This window comes from Phlebotomus papatasi, chromosome 2, assembly GCF_024763615.1.
Source record: "Phlebotomus papatasi isolate M1 chromosome 2, Ppap_2.1, whole genome shotgun sequence".
NCBI classification, from domain to species: Eukaryota; Metazoa; Arthropoda; class Insecta; order Diptera; family Psychodidae; genus Phlebotomus; species Phlebotomus papatasi.
Genome location: NC_077223.1, coordinates 3576641 through 3598871, shown reverse-complemented (window position 1 = coordinate 3598871; position 22231 = coordinate 3576641). Strand labels below are relative to the sequence as shown.

The following is a 22231-nucleotide window of genomic DNA, read 5'->3' as shown; positions in this document are numbered from 1 at the left end:
AAAATTCAAATTATTTAGAATATATTCACCAGTACATCAATTTTGGAAAATAAGTAGGTAATAATTGTTATCTTCTGCAAGGAGAATATTTCAAAAATAGGGCTAAAAATTTCGATATTTTTTTTATTTTCTAAATTCCTTGTTCGAATTCTAAGAAACTTACTATATTGAATAAGGTCTATGGAGGCTATCTATAGAAAAAAATTGAGCCGCTATCTTTTTTATCTTGGAAGATATTGAATTTTGAATTTTTCGATTTGTGACTTTTTGCCCCAGTCTCCCCTACTGTTTATTAATGCATTTCTATTAAACAGTTGAATTTTGTCTTTGAACTACTTTTACTCCGCGCGAAATTCGTTCTACGAATGATTTATTCAAAAGAAAGCCCCTGTGGATATGCAAATTTTCTCAATGCGTAATGCCATTCCGCGCGTTTTTTTCGGTCCCGAGAATGTGCATAATACCGGGATTGAGTGTACTGCTGTATGTGACAAATCCCTTTATATATAGCGTGAGAATTGTCATGTGATACATTTCAGTGAAAAGAGTCAGTAAATTTTTTTTAAAAGGTGATTAGGCTGCATATGACAAATGTCGTCACTTGGCGTGAGAATTGTCTTGTGATAATGTCAGTCATGATACTCATTATAGCTTTTATAAAAAGTGATTCAGTTGCATATGACAAATCTCAGTTGATGTGACTAACTATTTCGAAAAAGTAAATTAGCTGAATGTGACAAATGTTATCAATTATCTTGAGAATTGTCATGTGATACATTTCAGTGAGAATAGTCAGAAAAATATTTGAAAAGGTAATTAAGCTGTCTATGACAAATCTCATCACTTAGCCTGATGGGATAATTTTAGTGAAGATACTCATTAAAGCTTTTATAAAAAGTGATTCAACTGCTTATGACAAATTTCTTAGCATGACAATTGTCATGTGATAAATTTTAGTGAGAATGATCACAAAATATTTTGAAAAAGTGGATTAGCTGCATGTGACAAATGTCATCAATTAGCTTGAGAATTGTCATGTGATACATTTCAGTGAGAATAGTCAGAAAATTTTTTGAAAAGGTGATTAAGCTGCATATGACAAATCTCATTACTTAACGTGAGAATTGTCATGTGATAATTTTAGTAAGGATACTCATTGAAGCTTTTGTAAAGAGTGATTCAGTTGCATGTGACAAATCTCATTTATTATTTACTATGAGAATTATCATATGATAAATTTCAGTAAGAATAGACCCTAAAGCTTTTGATAAAATTGATTCAGCTGCGTATGACTAGTTTCTTCATTTGGAAAAAGGGAAATGGAACTATTGCGAAAATTCACTTATTCGCAATATTGTAATTTATAAGGGTAAATTCATGACTTTTATCACTTTTAAACTCATTAATGACAATTCTCCCTGGGTGCTAAATCTGCTCATAAGATACTTGAAACACTACATCCTCCTACCATTTTTTTTAATATCACCTAATTGAAAATGCAATTTTTAAATGAATTAAGTGTGCCAAATTTCGGCATAGTTGCATGCAAGCGTCAGAGTCTCAAGTTTGAAATGCAATATTTTAAATACAAATTGATTTTTTTAATTTTTCTTCTGTAAAGAGTATTGCTTGGAACCTTGTAAAGAATTTACCGTCTTTATTAACTCTAAAATCATTCTTAATACATTTTAAAATGAATAAAAATATAGGCACAAAAAAGGTGGCCGAAATTGCAAGCTGGCCGAAATTTGGCACACTTTTAAGCTTATTTCAATGAAAACTACCCAACTTTATTTATTTTTTTTGCTTAAAGTGGCGAAAAGTGGTTAATCCATCCGATCCATCCCATGTAGCTTCTCAGGTGAAAATTCGAGAAACTCCCATCAACTTAGATGCAGATTGCATCCGCATTGGGCGGAGAGATTAGCAATTGTGAATCTCTCCTTCTGTAAACTAGATAAATCCGTTTGGTACTGCATGAAAATTTCACATTAATCACTCACGGTCCGTTTGCGGAGGAGGATGTTTTGCGTGAAAATGGTGAAAATTCAAAACTTTTCACATCGTCTGTGTACTTCTTGAAGAATTCACGAACATTTTTTTTGTGTGTGATTCTTCGTCTTTTGAGGGAGAAAACTTAGACTGAAAAGACTTAAAATGAGAGTCGCGCACGTTATGCTAATTACCCAGCGTGACTTGTGCAAAGTACAGGAGTTGAAACCAAAGGGAATGTCGTGGTAGTATGGGTGTAATAAAAAAAATAGAGGCAAGAAAGTTCAACAAATGAGTGGAAAAAAAGAGAAAAGGAAAAGAAATGTTTCTGGCAACAAAGTTATTTCAATGTCAACAATTTAATTCAATTTTTGCGACTTCCGTCGAAAGTGTAGCAATGTTGGGCGCAATTGTTCTTTAACTTTACCTTCCTTTGTACTTTCTGCATTGCTATATAGCATGGGAATATATATGGCAAGAATCAACCTCGATGGAGGTCAATGAATCAAGTCACTTCTCAGCTGGAACTAAACATTATTGTCTTGTGAATGTGGAAGAAGAATAAGGTGAAGATTATTGCCTTGGGTAAATTATTTTAATTGGATTTTACAGTAGAATTCTTCAGATTTTCTATTCTGATTGTTTATCTTGAGCCTTTTCTATTCTATCGATCTTACACGTCATTATATCGTATCAGGTACAGAATCACTTTCAGTCAGTGAACTTTTGTAACAAGATGTTGCTATGAAACAATGAAACCTTAGAAAAACATAATCATTTTTAAGTGTTTAGATAGAACTACATATTGAATAGCAATATTAATAATATGATCTAAGTAATGTCAGGAGTTCTATTTTTCAGTAGAATGTCAATTTTTTCAACACAATTTATCAATAATGGAAACATACCCAAGCAACAAATTTCAATAAAAAATCAAAAGGGAACACCCGACTTTTGAACGTTTTTTTTTAGCACATGACTGTTTTAAGTGCTTCTGCATTATCGACTTTTCTTTGTGTTGGTTCCTGTCTTGACTGTTTTTCCCAGTCCTCGAAGTGTTCTAAAACCACCAAACAGTCGTGACGGGAACCAGCACAAAGAAATGTCGATAATGGAGAAGCACTTGAAAACAGTAAAGTGCTAAAAACATATTAAGGATAAAGATTTCCATTTTTAGTATTTTATTGTTATCAAGACCCTGATGATTATGCAGAACCTCTTGAGAATAATAAAGTTCTAAAAATGCAAATCTTTGTCCTGAACATTTTTTTAGTACATGACTGTTCTCAAGTTATTCTGCATTATCGACATCTCTTTGTGTTGATTCCTGTCACGACTGTTTGATGGTTTTAAAACAGGGCGAGAACTAGAGAAAACAGTCGAGATAGGACTCAACACAGAGAAAACTCGATAATGCAGAAACACTTGAGAACAATAAAGTGCTAAAAAATATCCAAGAGTAAGATTCTCTTTTCATTTTGGCTTGGAATAAGGGGAAGTGTGGCACCTTTGAAATTGAGATTTTTCACCTATTTTTAAATAAAATTGAGCCTTATTGTGATATAATTTAGGTGCACAAACAGATTAAGAAGCTAAATTACATTGTAATATGGCTCAGTTCCACTTAAAAAATAGGAGAAAAATCTTAATTTCAAAGGTGCCCCACTTCCTCCTAGCCTAATTTTTATTTTTCTTTTCTTTTAATCGGTTCTTATGGAAATTTTTCACAAATAACGTTATATTGAGGTAAAATGGTTAGAGCTCAGGGCTGCCACCCTAAGTCATTTCTATGACTCCGAATTACGTTTTCATGACCTAAGTTCTACGATGTAGAAAAGTTTTGCAATTCGGGGTATATGAGATCTACACTATAAGAAGTTTTCATTAAAAATAAAATAAATATTCTAAAATAAATTTGTCAATTTTATTTTATAGTATGCCAAATATTGCTAGAAATTTATCATAATGTGTAAAGGCTATTGCACTTTAATTCAGTATTTAATAAGTAGTTAGTGAGTAATTGCAAAGAAATACTGAATTTGAAAAAGGTCCCAAGTTGTAATTTTATATCGTTTTGTTGTGCTGAAACCTGGGAAAATCTAATTTTCCACTTCCCAAGTTCCTTGAAGTCCTAAGGATAAGAGGAGCTTGATGCTCCTGTCATCCTGGTTGTTTCAAGACTGCCACATTCCATTCTCTCGTTCATGTGGGACATTTAAGCAAATAATAACGGTTTTTGTTTGGCCCTAGTATCGACTAACTACTACAGTTAGGCTTTTAGTAATCGTACATATTAAAACTTACATTCTGATGTAAGAATTCTGGTAAATTCTAGGTATAGTTCCGATTGTGAGGGAGGGTAGAACCTTCCAACCCCTTGAAAAAGAACACTGAGAAAAAAGAGGGTGCGATTAACTTTTTTTCCTCATAATTTTAACACTTTTTAGGTGTAAAAATATATCAACATTTTTTAATGTTAATTTTACACCTTTTTAAGGGTAAAATTAACATACAAAAGGGTAACTTGAATCCTAAATACACCTAAAAAGGGCAATATTTACACCGATTTGAGATCAATACTGCAGGGTAAAATTAACATTTACAGAATGTTATTTTAACTTTTTCGGATTTCTCTCAAGTGAAGGAAACCTTTCCGTATCAGAAATTCAAACTGTCAAGTGAAAACATCGAACTTCAGTATATATTTGCAATTTCATTTGTTGCTCTCCTGAATTATAACCTTAAGGTGAAAATCATTTTCTATAGCAAGACATCATGTGAAATTGCTTCAATTGCTTCCTTATAATAGAAGTAATTGAAAATTGACGGATTTTCTGTATTCCGGGTTCTAATTTGAACGTATTTATGTAAAACATAGAATAACATAGAAATGTCAAAATTCATTCTTCTGTAGTAACATAGAACATATTAATTGTACCTGGGTATTTGTTGAGTTAAATAGCGCTATCACTTTGTTCTGTATTAAATATTCAGATTCTATTCATCTTGCAATGAACTTTTCTATGTTAATTTCTATGTTAATGCGTTTTTACTAAACAATGCTATTACTCTCTGTGCGTAATTTGAAATATTATTAGTATTTCCCAAGTCCTTTAACTTTGTTGTTTCAATAAGCTCTTGAAAATCCCTTGGGAATATGGGACTTATTATAATCTTCTGGATGAAGTTATGATGTCACTGTAGTGACAACTTCTTATGTCATCTTCAGAGTGACAAGTGGTTTGACATTCTGTGTGAGAGTGTCCTCGAAGAGAGCCTCCTGAATGAGAGCTGCAAATGATATTGGCAATTTTGATTCTTATCACAGCTCAATTGACTTTTATTGACTTGAGTATGAGATTGCCTTATCACTGATAAAATTGAGACATGTCAGTTCACATTTTTACTTTTTTTTATCCACTAGACTACTGTGAGTTCATGTTTCGAATGGTAGATAGAGTGAGTGAAGCATATTTTTTTTTTGGTTCAGAGCTGAAAATCAATGGATGTGAGTGAGATTGTGAAGCTTTAAACTTTACGACTGAAGAAAAGGGTAAGACGTGAAATAAATCTATCACTCCCATTTTCCTCATCTTCACTGCGTTTTGGGATGTATAGAAAGGGGTTGGTTGGGAAATCCAGATGAAGAAAGAAATCCGGAGAATGGACAAGATTGCAATTCATGTTGAAACTGCAAGATTTGTGTGCGCCAATCGTATTTCATTGAGTTTGGGGAAAAAGGAAGTGTGGGTGTCCTCTGTAAATCCAGGAGAAAAGCTATCATTTGCTGTGTCACCAAGGGAAAAAAAAAGATGGTAGATGAAGGGTTGCAGGCAGGGGAAAAATATTGTATTACAACGTATCAGTTTATTATTATTGCTGCGATGTCATGTCATATAGATGATGAATTCCCCTGCTATTACCATCGCAAGCTATAGTAAAAATTTAATGATGGATGTTGTGCGAAATGGGGTAGGTGGTTCAAGTATGGGGTTACCCCCTTCTACTGTCGAGTCAGCAGCCTAGGGCACAAAAAAAACAGGCACTCGAGTGTCTACTGGGTTGACTGACGTGTGTTGGCTTGGGAGTGAAATAAAATTTTTTCGAATTTATGATGAAATTGTTTCACATCACCGAAAGAGGTGGTGATGTGCTGAATTGCATTTTTCCAATGATGATCATTCCCAATTGTGTACAAAATAAATTACATCGCGGGAACCAGGTGAGCTTGCATGGATGCTTTCCTGGTTCGACCTTTTTTTTATATGCCAGTGCTATTCCCAAAAGTATTCTCTGTGAATATTTCTCGAAAAACTAGCTCAGCCTTTTGCTATTTTATTGCTCGAATTTAATTTGATTGCATAATATAATCCACCAATTTGATACTCTCTGTTTCAAGTGACAAAATGACTTTCTTGCGTCTATTTCTTTTGGAGGTTAAAACAGTGATAAGTCGGCGATGGTGTCAAGACAATAGGGTAAAGTGATATAATTTGGACATAGTGTTACAAGTTGGACAATTCGCCAGTACAAATTGGACAAGGCTTTTCTCATGATAAATACAGTGCAAAATTTGTTTTTAAGCACAAGGAACCAATTTATAAAACTAAAGCATTATAAATATACAAATAAAAATGAAGTACTAAATTTATAAAAAAAAGCCCTGTGCAAATTATACCAATGATTGTCCAACTTGTACCATTTCACCCTAGTTGAAAATAATAATGGTGAAACCTTCAGTACTTTACCATTTTCATTTTAATATTAATTACTACAATCGCCTTGAACCATTTCTTGAAATAGCTTTTCAAGGTCAATACCCAATAAGCAAAGCTTGGCCAAATCGTCGAAATTAAATCGAATTCTCTGAGTCTGTCGAGCGTATTTCGACAATATTTTGTCAAATTTTCGAATTGGTCAGAAAATGCTCTTTAGGTAGAGATCAGATTTTTCGACCGATTAGTACAAGTTCGAAATTGTTTGAAAGGCCTTGGATTCCCGAACATGTTAACTGGTATCTAACGGCTATGAATCGGTAAAAATCCGGCTATGATAAATTTCGAAATTCGGTCATGAATTGGTTAGCTTGAAAAGTAAAGCAATGAAAAAAACTTTACCAAATGTTAGAACTCGTGAGGACGAGATTTTTCCCAAAATTTAACTAATCTATGCAGATATTCCCAACTAATCCTCACGACGCGACTTAAATTTAGTAAAGTATGACGTACAACTAAGTCATATCTAAAGTCTCTTAAAGTTAGGGGCCCGTCAAGCGTAATAAAAAGTGAAGCTATTTTTCACTTTTCCTTGTAAAAATTTTGCAGATATTGCACCGCGACTTCAAGAAATTTCCTCGTAGTTCTTGTATAATTTTGGCGAACATTATGAAATATGTATTTTTAATAGGAAAATTCTTGCCAATATTTTTCAGTACCTCTATGCAAAAACGTATGGAAAAATGAAATGTCGAGAGGCCCCTGTTTCGAGTGGTAACTGACGTTATGTAGAATTTTAAATACTCAGGGAGATAACCTCCTTCCAGGTGCGTCAATATTTCTCTTTTCAGGGACAGGATTTTTTTTTAGCCACAGGAAGGCGCACTGCAGCGCCGAAAGCTTTGGCAAAGAATCATCAGAGAAACATCACTAACGCACCCGGAGGGAGGTTATCTCCTTGAGTTTTTAAAAGTTTTACCATAATTTCCAAAATAATTACGCTAAGGCGTCTCTCGGCTAATCCTCAGGTCATCGTCAAGAATCGTCAAGAAAATATATGACGTTAGACTAACGTCTAACTGGCCACAGATTTTAAGCATAACTTTGACAGTGTTGGCAATAAGGTTACTTGAAAAATTTTTGTCAACACTGTCAAAAAATTAAGTCAAGCTAATCTGAGAGTGGAGGGAGATCATTTGCAGCTTCGTGCAGAAAATTATGTCCATTAATGTATTTACCAAATGCTACACAAGCCGAGAACCACTTATACCACTCTGTCAAAAAATCTCCGATTTATTAAGTTTTTAATCCCACCTCACAAAATTCCTGGAAATCCTTGGATGTTCCTTTAGTGTCAATTTTTAAAAGCTACCCTGATTTGCTCAGCTACGTACAGAATCTGTCAGATTTCATAAAAATTTTCACATCATTAGATGAAACTGTTTAAAGTGCGATTTTTTAGTAAAAAATGTTTAATATCTCCATAAATTTGGTGAACTATTCTGAGGAATGCCTGAGGATAAGTCAAATATTCCAGATCGGCTTGCACAGTGTGATCCAAAACAGTGTGATATCCCTAAAGCCTGTGGTCAATAATCTTGACTGATATTACAAAGCTACAAAAGTTCGATTTTCCCGAGCTTCCAGGGTAGAAATGTTTGTGATTTTTCTATAAAAACACAAAAACAGCCCCTTTCGGGCAAAAGATTTTTACGTAAATATTAACCATGAAAAGCCCTATATAACTTGTATTAGTTGTTTTTTTTCTGAAAATATGTTTGAAATATTAAAAAATACATAAAACATTGGCCTCAATTCTGAGATCAAGATCAAAATCAAAATTTCAAGCTGTCAAATATTTCCAAGATCAAGATTTCATATTCTGACGCGAAACATTAATGGAACTTAAAATGTCTTAGCTAAGAACCAAGATTTCAAGATTTTCCACACTTAACGACACATCACTTCTGACAAATATCTTCATTTCTTTGCCGAAAATAATAAATTAGAAAAATTAATTATAGGTTGTATTAAATAGTATAATACAGTCCATAATCGGGAATAAAAGAAGTGCAAACAAAACTTGTGACATGTGATAAACCCTAAAATGCTTATTCAAGATGTGATTCTTTTGCAGGTATTTTCAGGATGTTGTACTTCGAAACGTACATCTAGAAATATGTACCATTACGATTAAATTACAAGATCAAATATAGCATTTTTCATAGTCATTTTTTCTTTTTGTATCATCTCATATAGAAATATTCCTCATTAAAAACAATTTCCGCATGAAACTCTTCAAATTGTTAGTATCTTGAAAATTCCAAGCACCTCCGAAAGGTTCTTGGAATTATTTCAAGAAAACAAGAAATTTGACGTTTTGAAATCTTGAAATATTGGTTCCAGAATTGCAAATCTTGATATCCACACGGTTTGTGTCTTGGATTTCAAGATTCCAAGAAGTTTGACATCTTGATCTTGATTTTTTGATTTCAGAATACCAAAATTTTGAAATTTTCTTGATCTTGATCTTGGTCTTGGTTCCAGAATTGAGGCCTATGTTTCTTGATTTCTTGAGGATCGTTTGTCTTATTCACAATAATATAAATCATTACTATCAGGAACTATCAATTGGGTCTGTTCTTTTTTAATATTTTCTCTAAAATGTGTGATCTAATTTCTAATTTCTGATACATGGACTTTTTTCCATGAAATTTGGCGCTTCTACTAGCAACTTTTAAACTTTTTAAAACCTGACCCGAGTTAGAAGAGGTCAAAAATTCAATTTTCGAATGGCGATATCTCCGGTTCTAATTATCGGAATTTGAAAAATTTTAGTGTTTTGGAAAGCTCTCGTTGAGTACTACAACTATTCTGACATCCCAATTTTATCCGATTTAATCGATGGCCCGATTAATCGAAAAATCAATTATTGATTAATCGATCATGAATATTTCAAAAACTAGACAATGCTTTTTCCTTAAATTTTAGTATGTTGTAGCTCAGGTCGAGACCATTCCAACGGTGGGTCGCATTCCTCCCTCGATGTGCCCTGACCCGAACTATAACCAAAAGTGCCTTGACCGGACTGCATTTTTGGTGTTTCTGCAGCGGTTTTTATAAAATTTTAGTATATATTATATCTGAGATCAAGATCTTTCTGACAATGGGTCCCATCCATCTCTGCCTCAACGCACTGTATCCCGACCCTTACTATATCCATATGGACCGGACTCTATCTCTAATGTTTATTAACCGATTTCAATGAACTTTTTTTTCTTTTGTTCGTCTTCCCCAATTAAAATTATTTAAAATAGAAAATGACCAGTGATAAGCCCAGATAAGTTTATGATAGCTGAGATTATTTACAGGCGACCTCAAAATGCGTGCAACTCTGGGTGCTTGCAACTCGGAATACGTGAAAATTCGATTGAAAGTTGAATTTTAGGGGTAATGGTTCGGGCACACCTTTTAGATCAAGAAAATTTCATGAAGTCGAATTTCGGATCCCTTTCTTTTTCACATGTTTTGCATATGTCTATCTCATTCTCTCGCACTCTTCTTCTTTTAAACATCACTCCAAATTCAATTTAGCTCAATCGAATTTGGTATGCGAAAGAATGAGATAGTCATATGCAAAACATGTGAGAAAGAAAGGGTTTAGAATTTCGACTGCATGAAATTTTCTTGATCTAAAAGGTGTGCCGGACCCATAAGGAATCGCGTCGAATCAATTTTATTCATTTCTACTGACACAAACAGTTTACTAGACGCGATCCTTTACCCCCAAAATTCAACTCACAATCGAATTTTCAAGCATTTCGAGTTGCAAGCACCCCGACTTGCACGCATTTCGAGGTCGCCTGTAAAGAATCTCAGCTACTATAAGCTTATCTGGGTTTATCACTGGTTTTGACATTTCAGTGAGAGTGAATGTAATCTAGATCTAGTCATCTCGCTCACTCTCATAGGAAATTTTGGAAACATGTTTACAAACAAAAGTTATTGTGCGCTGGGCTTAATTCGCAGGATCGAGGAATCGGTGATGTTTGGATGATTTTGCCAACATTTTAAAATATGTTGTGATTTCGCATTTTTTATTTGTTGTTTCGCTTCTAGGCATGGATGTTTTTGCAGTGAACTGGTTCCAATTTTCAAACACGTTATGGAGTAAATTAAATTAAAGATGAACTGATTTATTGATAATTAAATTAAAGTTTTGGAGGTTTTTTATTGTTGTCAAATAATATCAATACGATTGTCGGTGGTACTTGATTAATTACTTATTGAATTCGGCAAATATTTCATTTATTTGTGCGACGTTGCATAAATTTATTTTTTGTAATTTTGATTTAAATTATGTATTGATATAGCTAGGCAGATATTGGGGTGGATTGTGACATTTTCTCCTGTGAAACTGCGAACTGGAATTTGTGTCGATAGAGTTAAGTCTTTGTATTAAATTTTTCAGCTTTTAGATTTTTTTCCAACGGTTGTAAGTGTGAAAAGTCCAATATTGGCAGAAAAGTTTTACACTTTTCCTCATTTAGCTATTTGATTTCTACTCAATACTGTCATATTAAAATTTCTGACGGAGTTTGTCTATGTGTAATTTATCGATTTTGCAGAAGTTCTATATAATAGGAATTCATTTTTGTTCCTTGGCGGTACAATAAAGAAGTTGAGGGAGAGAATGGTGCAGAATAATTGCTAGATGGAGGAAGCCAGTGCGATGGAGGAACAAAAAATCTGCTAAGAAAAATGGTGGTGAATTGGAAGAAAATTCTTTGTATCGAATTTTCTTCATATTTTCACAAAAATGGTTTGTTTTTATCGTCTTGCAGCTTCCTCACGAATGAATTTGTTGCAGATGGGGGCGTTTGTGCATTAGTTTCTCCTTAATATCTTCTTCGTATATACATTTTTATCTAAGCTTTAAGTTATGTGATTCCTAAGAAGAAGGTGGCTTAATATCTAGATAGGAAGGACATGATGGTGTGATTAGGGGAAGTTGAAAAAGTTCCACAAAGAAAACCATTAGAGCAAATTAATTCGGTCTTTTTTCGCTTCACACATTTTTTACGCTTCAACAATTTGATCTTTATCAATTTTTGATCTACACAATATTCTCCTGTGGTAAATGCTTAGTGTATTATAGACAGGATTCTCGTAATATTGTAACTTATTCTTCAAATTAAGAACAAATCGCTCGTTTAAAATTACACGGGCATAACCGTTTAACAAGTTTACTTTAAGTAGAATTGGGAAACGCTTTATAATGTATCTGTCACTCTTCATTTGAAAAGCTTTCAGAAGAAGATGTAGTAAAAGAACGAAATTAAAGATATGATTTTATAAAAACTTGCTCCTAGAGTTGTTCCCATGCAATATGGAATGAACGATATTTATTAAATTTAAAAATACTCTTTTGAACAATTCCTTATAGGGGAGACCGGGGAGGTTTGGGACACTTTTTTATGTTTTGACTTTGAGACACTATTCCAAAACATCACGATAGCGTATCACAATTTTATGCGGTCAATAGGATACTTATGTGTATTGACTTTATAAAAAGTACTCGATAGAACTTGGAAAACAAATTAGTTTTCTTGGAGAAGATAAAACATTTAACTTGACGCTTTGTACCAAACCTCCCCAATATGGGGCAGTATGGGACGCATTTTTTCTCGCATAATTTGCATTATTGGAGCACGTTAATTAATTTTAAATACTAGATTAAAAAAATTTCTGATAGAAATAAAAATGTTTCATCTTTTATTTCATACTTAGAAATTAATATCAATTTTATTTGTACAGTAGTGTCATTTATTGTCAATCAATTATTTAAAGTATTTTCTTCTTGTTTTCCATCTACCTTTTTTTGCTTTTTTTATTCTAAATATTGCGATCATGATCATCAAATTGTTCAGGCGAGTAGATTATCCTAACACTTTTAGTTTTGAACTCATTGGCGGATTCCTGTTTGATTTTACGACAACTGCATGGTACCTGTTTTTTCCTTATTTCATTGAATTAGCTCTCGCCTTGCCTTTTCTGGAGAACCTGTAAAAATTGTAGAGGATATTGTTCGAGAAATTCTCAAGAAAATAGTTTTTAACGAGATTGGGCAAAGATCGAATATCCTCTGAGAAGGAATTATTGATTCCCAAGACATTAATGTTTTAATTGCCCCTGTAGTTAGAGAAATCTGCTCCACTGATAAACTTTGCACAAGAGGGAAATTTTCAGTAAAAAAGGACATTACTCTTCATTTTGACAATAAACAATTGCATTCCACCTACAATCTTGTCGAAAATCAACGTCCCATTCATCCTCTTTCAGATGTCCTAAACATCCCCGCGTGTAATATTGGTATTTAAAACCTTTATGTAAAAAACAAGAGCGTATAATCTCTGAAACTTCCAAGGTTACACTGCTATAGCTAATGAGACAAAAAAGTTTTGATTATATAGCTGATATAAAATACAAAGAGGAAAATTGAGACGTCAAAATATACAATTTTTATCAATTTTTAAAAAAGTGTTCATAGAATTAAAACAATAAAACTGAGGATATCAATTCTTTTAGTCAAGATACATCTTAATATTGCCTACAATTGAGTATTAGTTAAATCGAATTTATTTAAAAAAAATAATGAAAAAATCGCCTTGTCCCACACTACTCCTGTTCCAAACCTCCCCGGTCTCCCCTAAATTTTTTTTTGGTCACATTATGACCAGCGCACAATAACTTTTGTTTGTAAACATGTTTTCAAAATTTCCCATGAGAATGAGGGAGATGACTAGATCTAGATCTCACTCACTTTCATTGAAATGTCAAAAATATGTTTACTAAACAAAAGTTATTGTGCGTTGGGCATTATACTAATGCAATTCAAGAGGGCTTTGAAGATTACCTGAATTATGGTGAGTTTTACTGGATCTGTTATAGAGGTTGCCTAGGTGGACATTTCGCATCCATATACGAAAATACCATTGAATCATTCCTAATAAGGGTTTTTTAAGGCCAAATGCAAAAAAGGCGCTAGAGAGCGTATTTCTTAACCGAATTTTAACATGTTTGGGTTCGTTGGAAAGGTCTTGGAATTTCTGACAGGTCTAAATCGGTTTTAATCGGTTATGAACAGGTATTACATCCACATACCGCAGATGCAGGTGACTTTGCACTTCAGGACGATCTTAGTCGAACCGATGTATAATGACCGATCAGTAAACACCATCCATAAGCGTTAGGATTACAGAAAAGATTACGAAAAGCAAGATGGCAAAGTCACCCCCAATCTTCATTCAATATTAATAACGGTTTTTTTCAAAATCGAAAGTCAAAAAGGTTCTAGAAAACGTATTTTTCAACCGAATGGGGTCATGTTTAGTCTCGTTGTAATGGTCTTATGTCCTAGACACACTTACGACTTAAGCCGAGAGACGTCTTTGTGGAAAATAATGGAAATGTAGTTTAAACTTTATTTCAAATTTAATTACGCTAAGCCGTCTCTTGGCTGATCCTCAGGTGTGTCAAGGCCCTTAGAATTTCCGATAAAACTCAACCGGTTCATTACCGGTTCACAACCGATAACCAAATTTTATCCGAAATTAAATTATATTAGGGGAGGGTGGGGCAGTTTCACCCCTAAATTGCAAAATGGATTTTGGGACCATTTTGCAAAAAGATGATAAACAGAAGTAAAACTTTGTATAATCTATAAATTACAGTTGGGTTTAGGGTTAATAAAAATAATAACAATAATCCTTTAATTTCATTATTCTATTGTCCAGAAATTCATTTCACTTGAAAGGCAGAGTGTGAAAGTCCCCCATTGCGGGGCAATTTCAAGATAAATGATGAACGATACAACAAGAAATATGAGACAACTTTTGAGAGAGATAAAACGTTTTTTTGAACACTAATTGATCATACAGAAAAAATAAAGTATCGCCAAAGATTTCCAAGCCTATTTCTCATTAGTTGAGCAATTTTCTTTGAATTGTTATACGAAAGAATTGTCTTTTGTAATGTTAAGCCAATTCTGTACATTGTTGGGTCATTATATCGCCTTGGAACTTGCCCTTTTCAGTATAACAGTTTTATAATAATATTTTAAAGCATTGAATTTTTATAATGCTAAAAAAATTTTACATTATCTTGGTGAAAACATTCTGAAAATATATTATAACAATTAAATTAATCATTTTTAAGCACTTAAAAAACACTGAAAGATTTTTAAAAAAAATTTTTAATGAACTTTTAGGAAATACTACTTCCCATAATTTCGAAATTTACCGACAAAACCAGCTACAAAACGTTTTCAATGATCATTTTAAGTTAATTTTGAATAAAAAAGTAAATTGTTAGACTCTGGAAACTTCTCCGTGTCCTTGCATGAAACTGCCCCTCACGAATTTTCGGAACTCAAATGAAAATTGTCAGAACCGTATTAGATTTCATTCAATGCTAAATGCCTTATAATAATCATAATGCCACTGGTAATTTAATACAATTATGTTACTTCGATAGATAAGTGCAATAGTTCAGAAATTGTTGAAAATAAAACATTACAAAAAGTTTTATTTTCATGCAGTTTTATAAAATCAATTACAGAATTCAAACGAGAAGCGTCACGAAATTAATTATTTTTATGAACATGGGTCTCAGTTATCTCTTCAGTAACATAAAGGTTTTATCCCATTCCTTTCAAAGAGATAAGAAGAATATGCAAAAATTGTAACTGCCCCGTCGTTAAACTGCACCACCCTCCCCTACTCCTGAGGTGTATTTGGAGCAACGTTTTAAGTGATTTATAAATCGGTTCAAATCAGTAATGAACCGGTAATGAACCGATAAGTAATTTTTGTCCGAAAGTCAATTTTATTACTCTTTAAACTATTTGATTTTGATTTGTAAGGGCAAAAACTTTGATAACCATTAAATCAATGAAAAGATATATTTTGATTTGTGAATACACAACGATTTTCATATCAAATATTATTTTAAAATGCTTTTTGATGGACATCGACAACTCACCCGTGTCAATATGATGTCAAAGTGCAATATTTTGGTCAAAATTGTACTCTTTGCAGTCACCTGTGCTGGGAAAATGCTCCCCATTAATCAGATTTACAATTAAATCATAAATTTATGGTAAAAATGTGACAGAACCACGTCCCTTTTTTACTTGTTCAATAATTATTATTGTTGGTTGTTCTTTGGAGTGGAAAGCTTTTGGGGGTTTGGGGGGTGGGGCGGGAGTGTATGGGAGGGTGTCATAAATCATTGGGTAAATTGGGTATTTTATTAATTTATTTTTTAGTGCGTATTTGATGCGATGCAATAGCGTTTTTGGGGGTTTGAACAGAAGTAGATGGGGTGCCATGGTGCAGTAGATGGCACTTCAAAGGGGGGTGGTGTTGCATCAATATGAATAATTAATTTTCCATTGACAGATGCGTTATTTAACGTGATGCTTTAATTATTGATTTTCCAGGAAGGACTTTTTCCTGCACAACTTTCCAGGTGGATTATTGTCTGAGTGCGCTGCATAAATTAAGTGTGAACAGAAAAATTGAGGAAGAAAGGATGTATTCGGTGTTAGACAGGTGTGATAGTTCTAACAGAGGGCAAAGAGTTTAAGTGAAAAAGTAGTTTTAGTGTTTAGTGTGAAAACTTGTGTGTGTGTGTGTTATCAGTGACTGTGGAAAATGGTAGAATCGGGAATGAGAAATAATCCAGCCACATCGACAGGCTCCCGCTGTGGCGTCCTGGAGACTCGTGTACGTGGAGCTTGGTACCGTGTCATGGTAACACTGGAAGCCGATTATCTCTCTGTGAGTCTCGATGAATCCTGCGATCCTGTTGACCACTCAACCACTCTCAATGGAACCATTGGGTGAGTTTTTCGTCCCCGCACCTACATAAGCGCATATCCCTTACGTAGGAAAATTCAATAAATTAGACTCCCTTGGTTGATCGCCCATATGAATTAATTGTTCAATAATAATGAGATATTAATCTAATTTTGAGGCAAATTAATGCATGGATATAGTATTTGTATCCATAGAATATCACACTAAATATTTATTGCTTGCAAATTATATATTCACGCGTTTTTGATTGCATTTACATCACCCAAAATATGTTCTATAATTTATCCATCATGACACAAAACTATCAATATTGCATAGATTTTCTGTTATAAATTTCACTAACTAACTTTCGAAGTGAAATTAAATTACCAATATCCAACGCAAAGTCATCCGTTTTGCTACAAATCGAATGATCTTTTGTCACTCAAGTTTATTAGTTTTAAGTCCTTTACCCATTTTCCCAAAGGCATGACATTTCCTATGTTTCTCATATGTTTCTAGCGAGCCGAAAAAAATTTGAGTTCATTAGCTGTTTTTTGTCATTGTAGAATGAATTAGCAAATAGTACTAATACAAAATAAAAGCCAATTTAATAACGAAGAGGCAACCGAAAACCCCAAATTGACAACCTACGTAGTTTTGGAGATATCTCGTGAAATGTGTACGAAAACAGGAAAAAAATACACTGAAACCGGTAGCATTTTTCAGAGCTAATGTCACCCCCGCCCCCTGCATTTTCTAAAGGACTTCATTTGCGACAACTTGTCGTTTTAAATAATTTTCTGTTGCATTTCTCGGAATATTTAGAATATTCACAAAATATTCGCAATATTCACAAAATATTCACAATATTCGTATAATTTGTCATCTGCATTCGGCGTTCTCGGACTTAAAGAGGTTTCCCTAATAGCTGGCTAAAAATGATGAGATTTTCGTGATTTTTTTTAGAAGACAAAGAAGCGACTAATCTTCTTGATATTTTTGGTAAGGAGTATAAATATTGTCGGTTCCGAAGAAGACTATTGTAAGTCTACTTACAATAGTATAAAAAGATGGTATCACTAAATGCAGAAACCTTAGATCTATATCCCCACAAAATTTTATGTTGATTAAGATATTCCTGCAAAAGTTACAAGAAAAAAACTTAAAATCAGCGTGCCCAATTATTGAGTTTTTTGTCCACAATTTTGCTGTAATTAATTTAAAAGTAGTGTTAACTAGAAGATGTTCAATGCGTAAGTATGATGAAATAGTTTCAAAAGCTGAAAGTATACTAATTGCAGTGAAATTAATGAAAATAAATTTTAGCTGTCAAACTTTAAACCTCTTTCCTGTAAAGTTTACATTTTGGACTTACAATAGTCTTCTTCGGAACCGACGATATTTAAAATGCTTTAAATCGAAACTTATTTCTGGATTAAAAAAATGCATTTTTGGAATAAAATCTTGACTGAGAGTGAGTCATTATTCGTTTTATTTGATAATTAACTTTTTTCGTTATCATTCCCGATAATTCCACAAAATTTTAAGAATAAGAAGTATCTGGAAGTATCTAGTTTCGTATCTGTTTCTTTGAAAATACAGTGCCCGCTCTCTAATCCGGATCGGCGTAATCCGGACGATTTATCGACGGCTACATTTAAAATAATTTTGAAGTCATGTATGCATGTGTCTTCATCAATGAAAATGAATTATCTGTGATGTTTTTGTTTAATAAATGAAGTATAATAGAATAAAATTCTCTAATTATGTATTTTTAATATTTAAAAATTTTATTCTGATATTCTGATTTTACAAAACAAATCTTGTATTATATTTTCGAGACGTTGACTAATTCGAAAAATCCATCCGGATTACGAAGCGGACATCTGTCATATTGTCTCCCAATCATCCGGATTACAAAGCGGGCACTGTACTTAGAATTGACTTCTGAAGTTTTTATGGCATATTTTTAGGTAGTTTATCTGTCAATTTAAGCAATAAAAGTCTAGAATTCTTTTGGCTGTGTAATTAGGGGAACCCCCTAAAGGTAATTAATTTTGCGAATTTTGATTCGATTGCGTTAATCTCAGTTTAATCCTCGCACGGGATTCAGACCTAAGGTTTAGATATATGATTTAACTTCTATAAATTTTTATCAGTTAAGATATTTTGGAAAATATTGAATTGGGTATTAAAGAGTAAATGGAGTAAATGATTCATTAGATTCTATAAAAACGAATAAAATTGTTTGTTACTTAGGATTTTTAAGATCTTCGGAAACTGTGAGGACCGCTTTATACGTCCTTCAGATCTCATGCCCTTAATAAATTCATATTGATACTCGAAATACTGATACTTGGCGATAATTCCTGACCTCAAACTCTTGTAGGACAGTTCAAGTTGATCCTTATCTATTATCTATATTAATTTTATCGCTTAGATTCTCGAGAATAATCCCGAATCTATCCGAAGTTTATTTTTTGCCAATCTTGTTAAACTGTTTTAAATTTTTAATAAGCGAAGTCTTTGAGAAAATATTTAATTATGGAAAAGGAAGTATAATTACATGTTTAGAAATTTGCGAAGTCTGAGATCTGGCTAAATCTCTAATTCTGAAGACTGTGTTTTATTGTTACATGGGTTGCAAACTGAAGGTTTAAGCTCGATCACATAAGCTTCTTAATTGTAAATGGCATACAAGTTCAATAAGTTCAAGGATTTATTTATCCAATTTTTTTCATCTTAATTAAAAAAAATTTTTTTTTTAATTCTACATAGGAAAAAAGAATTTTTGAAAGAGGATCTGGCCAAAATCCCAAAAAGGCTAAAATTCCGAATAGGTCGAAATCCCGAATAGCCAAAACCCGAATAGCTAAAATTTCGAAGAGCCGAAATTCCAAAAATCCAAAATACTTAATGGATCAAGATACCGATAGCCGAAATTTCGAATAGTCAAAATCATGAATGGGTCAAAGTTCTGAATTCCAAAATCCGGAAAGCCAAAATCCGGAATTTTTAAAAGTTTTATAGCTACTCCCAGGCTTGCACCAGCCGCACCAGCATTTGTTGGAAGCAAAGGGAAATTTTCCGTGATTTGGAAAATTATTCTATACATGTCATCCTCTGTTTAATATCGTCCTTTGCAGGATTTTGACTTTCGGGGACTTTTCGGGATTTTAGCCAGCACAGTTTTCAAACCATGTGGGTAATCTTCAGTGCATTTTATTTGCGTTTGTTTTCATTCAAAAGTTTGAAATCCCTCTCTCGAAAGAGCTCTCTCCGGTTGAGTTTTTTTCTGTTCCGATTCGAACGTATATAAGAGAGAACTTACCTAAAAACCCATTGAAAGTTCGAGCATTTAAACCGAAGAGTTACACAAAAGTGAGCAAGTTCATAAAAAGGGCAAATTACGATTGAAAATGTTCTGCCATTTTGAATTTCTACAAAGCTACACAAAAAATCACTTTTTTCAGCGAGCTTTTACACACTGTTGTTGACATTGTTGACGATTAAAGTGTCGAGAATGCCGAAATGCGCAGTGGCAAAACAATCAGCGCTAAAGCGGCGAGTACGTGAACTTGCACTTTCGGCTTCTGGTAGATTTTCGAATAGGTTTGGTTGGGCTTTAGAATGGCTTTGTCTCTTCGAAAGGTTATTAATTACTGCACGGAGCCAATGTGGCTTTGAAAATCTTGACAAGTCTGAATTGGTTCTTATTGGTTGTTAACCTGTCACGAATTGATCATAAATTTTTGTTTCAATCCATTCGCATCTATTGCTTACTTTATTAATCACCAACTTGTTGTTTTTTCTCGTTTCGCGGAGAGCCTTACAAAGTTTTTACTCAAAGTAACATACGGAAAGTTTGACATTGCGCTGATTTTGATAATATTTTTCTACATTTTCTTTCCTGAATTGAATTCTGTTTGCCAGTCTGTTATGTTGGATAGTTACTCTATTTAAATCAGAAAAGTTTGTAATAAATTATTGTAGGTAATTTAAATTCAGTGACCGTTAAAATGCGTGTTTGACAGCGGCTGTCCGCGCCCTACTAATAGATCTTTTTTTTTCTTTTCAAGACAATCATCTGTTAATCTGTAAGGAACTAGTTCCAAGATACGAATATTCTATCTAAAATATTTCTAGTAGATTGACTGAATGGGTTATACGGGCCTAAGACCTAAACCATGGCATATTTTCTCTAATTCCTTATCCGACGGGGATATTTGAGAAAATTGTTACTTAGGATTGGATTGTTGTTTAAAATTGTTTGTTATTTAGATTTTTGAGATCTTCGGGAACTGGACTAAATCTCTAGTCTGATGAAGCTGGTATTATATTTAGATGGTTATTTAGTCACTCAGAGGAGGTCCCTCAAAGTCCGTGGACGGATATCTTTATCCGTTTGACTTATAATTTTAATAACATTTGGATGTATAAATAGTATGTCGGAAAAAGAACTTCAAACGTTAGAATTTTAAAATTTTCCGAAAATCTGATTCGGTTATCTGTGAAATTTTAAAAATTTAAGAGATCGAACTACATGCGGCAAAGTTTTGATGTTGTCAGTAAAAACTTTGGACGATTAATGCGATTTAACCTTTAGTTTAAAATTGAAGCAAGCTTTACTGGATACTAGGAAATTTCTGGTAGTTTAGGGATTTTAGAAATAGTCAATAAATCACCATAAATTTACTGATAATTATTCATATTGGATCTCTAAACTGGAATATTTCGGTTTGTAATTATTTTTGTGCTGAAAATCAATATTTGCTGTAGACTAATATAGCATTGTGCTGACCTCCTGAATTTCTCCATTCACAATGGGTTATTGTGGTTTTGAACATCATCGAGATGGATGGCTCTTCTTGTGGCCACTTTTATCATAAATCACTCATGAACCACTCGCAATGAATTTAAATTGTATACATGGGCTATTTACGATGTAGAGAGGGTTTTGAGTCCTGATTAGTGTTGTGTTAAATCTCTTTGAAAATGATCATGTGATAGTCTTGACATTTGTCAAAATTTTTCACTAAAATTAAATGATTTTTTTTGAGCATTTATGCCTGGAGGAATGATAAGAGAAAATTTTCACCATAATTGATTGACTTCGGGAAACGAGATGAAAGAAGTTATTTTCTACTACGGTACTACGATGGTAGAAAGATGTTAACAGAAGAGCAAGAGAGGTCAAACTTTAAAGTTATAAAGATTGAAAATTAAACGATTTTGGTGAATGTCCTATATTTACTATTGATGAAAAGTTTTGGGGAAAATGCGCTGACAAGGTGAATCATCAGAAACATGAAAGGGGTTCAATTATCATTTCTTACTTGATGGAGGATGAAATTTCATTATTTATAGGTAATGAAACGTTTTCCTCTTCAAATAAAATTTAAATATTTCCTCTCATCATAATTGATATCAGGAAATCACATTATTTTAATTTGAATTTTGAAATTTGTTTCGCCCAAAAAAATGTTATAATATTAATTGTTATTGGCAAAGTGTAATGTTTCTATTTATAGCCCAGATATAGTTAATAGAATTAAGGTTTTTTCGCGTTCATTCTTTATATGCAAACAGTAAAATTAAACACAAAATTAATACAATGAATAGTTCCGAGAAAAATAAACGTCACAGGTCTAGAGGCCATAC

The 22231-nt window shown here is 33.2% G+C and overlaps 1 protein-coding gene across 2 annotated transcripts in view; it reads left to right on the top strand.

Annotated features, from left to right (window-relative positions):
- The window catches only part of LOC129802170 (beta-1-syntrophin), a 194848-nt gene that overhangs the window by 24388 nt on the left and 148229 nt on the right, over nt 1-22231 (top strand). For both annotated transcript variants that reach the window (XM_055847789.1, XM_055847790.1), the window contains exon 2: nt 16210-16611. In XM_055847789.1, coding sequence (XP_055703764.1) covers nt 16424-16611 — 188 coding nt within the window. In that variant the 5' untranslated portion in view covers nt 16210-16423. The remainder of the gene's footprint in view (nt 1-16209; nt 16612-22231) is intronic.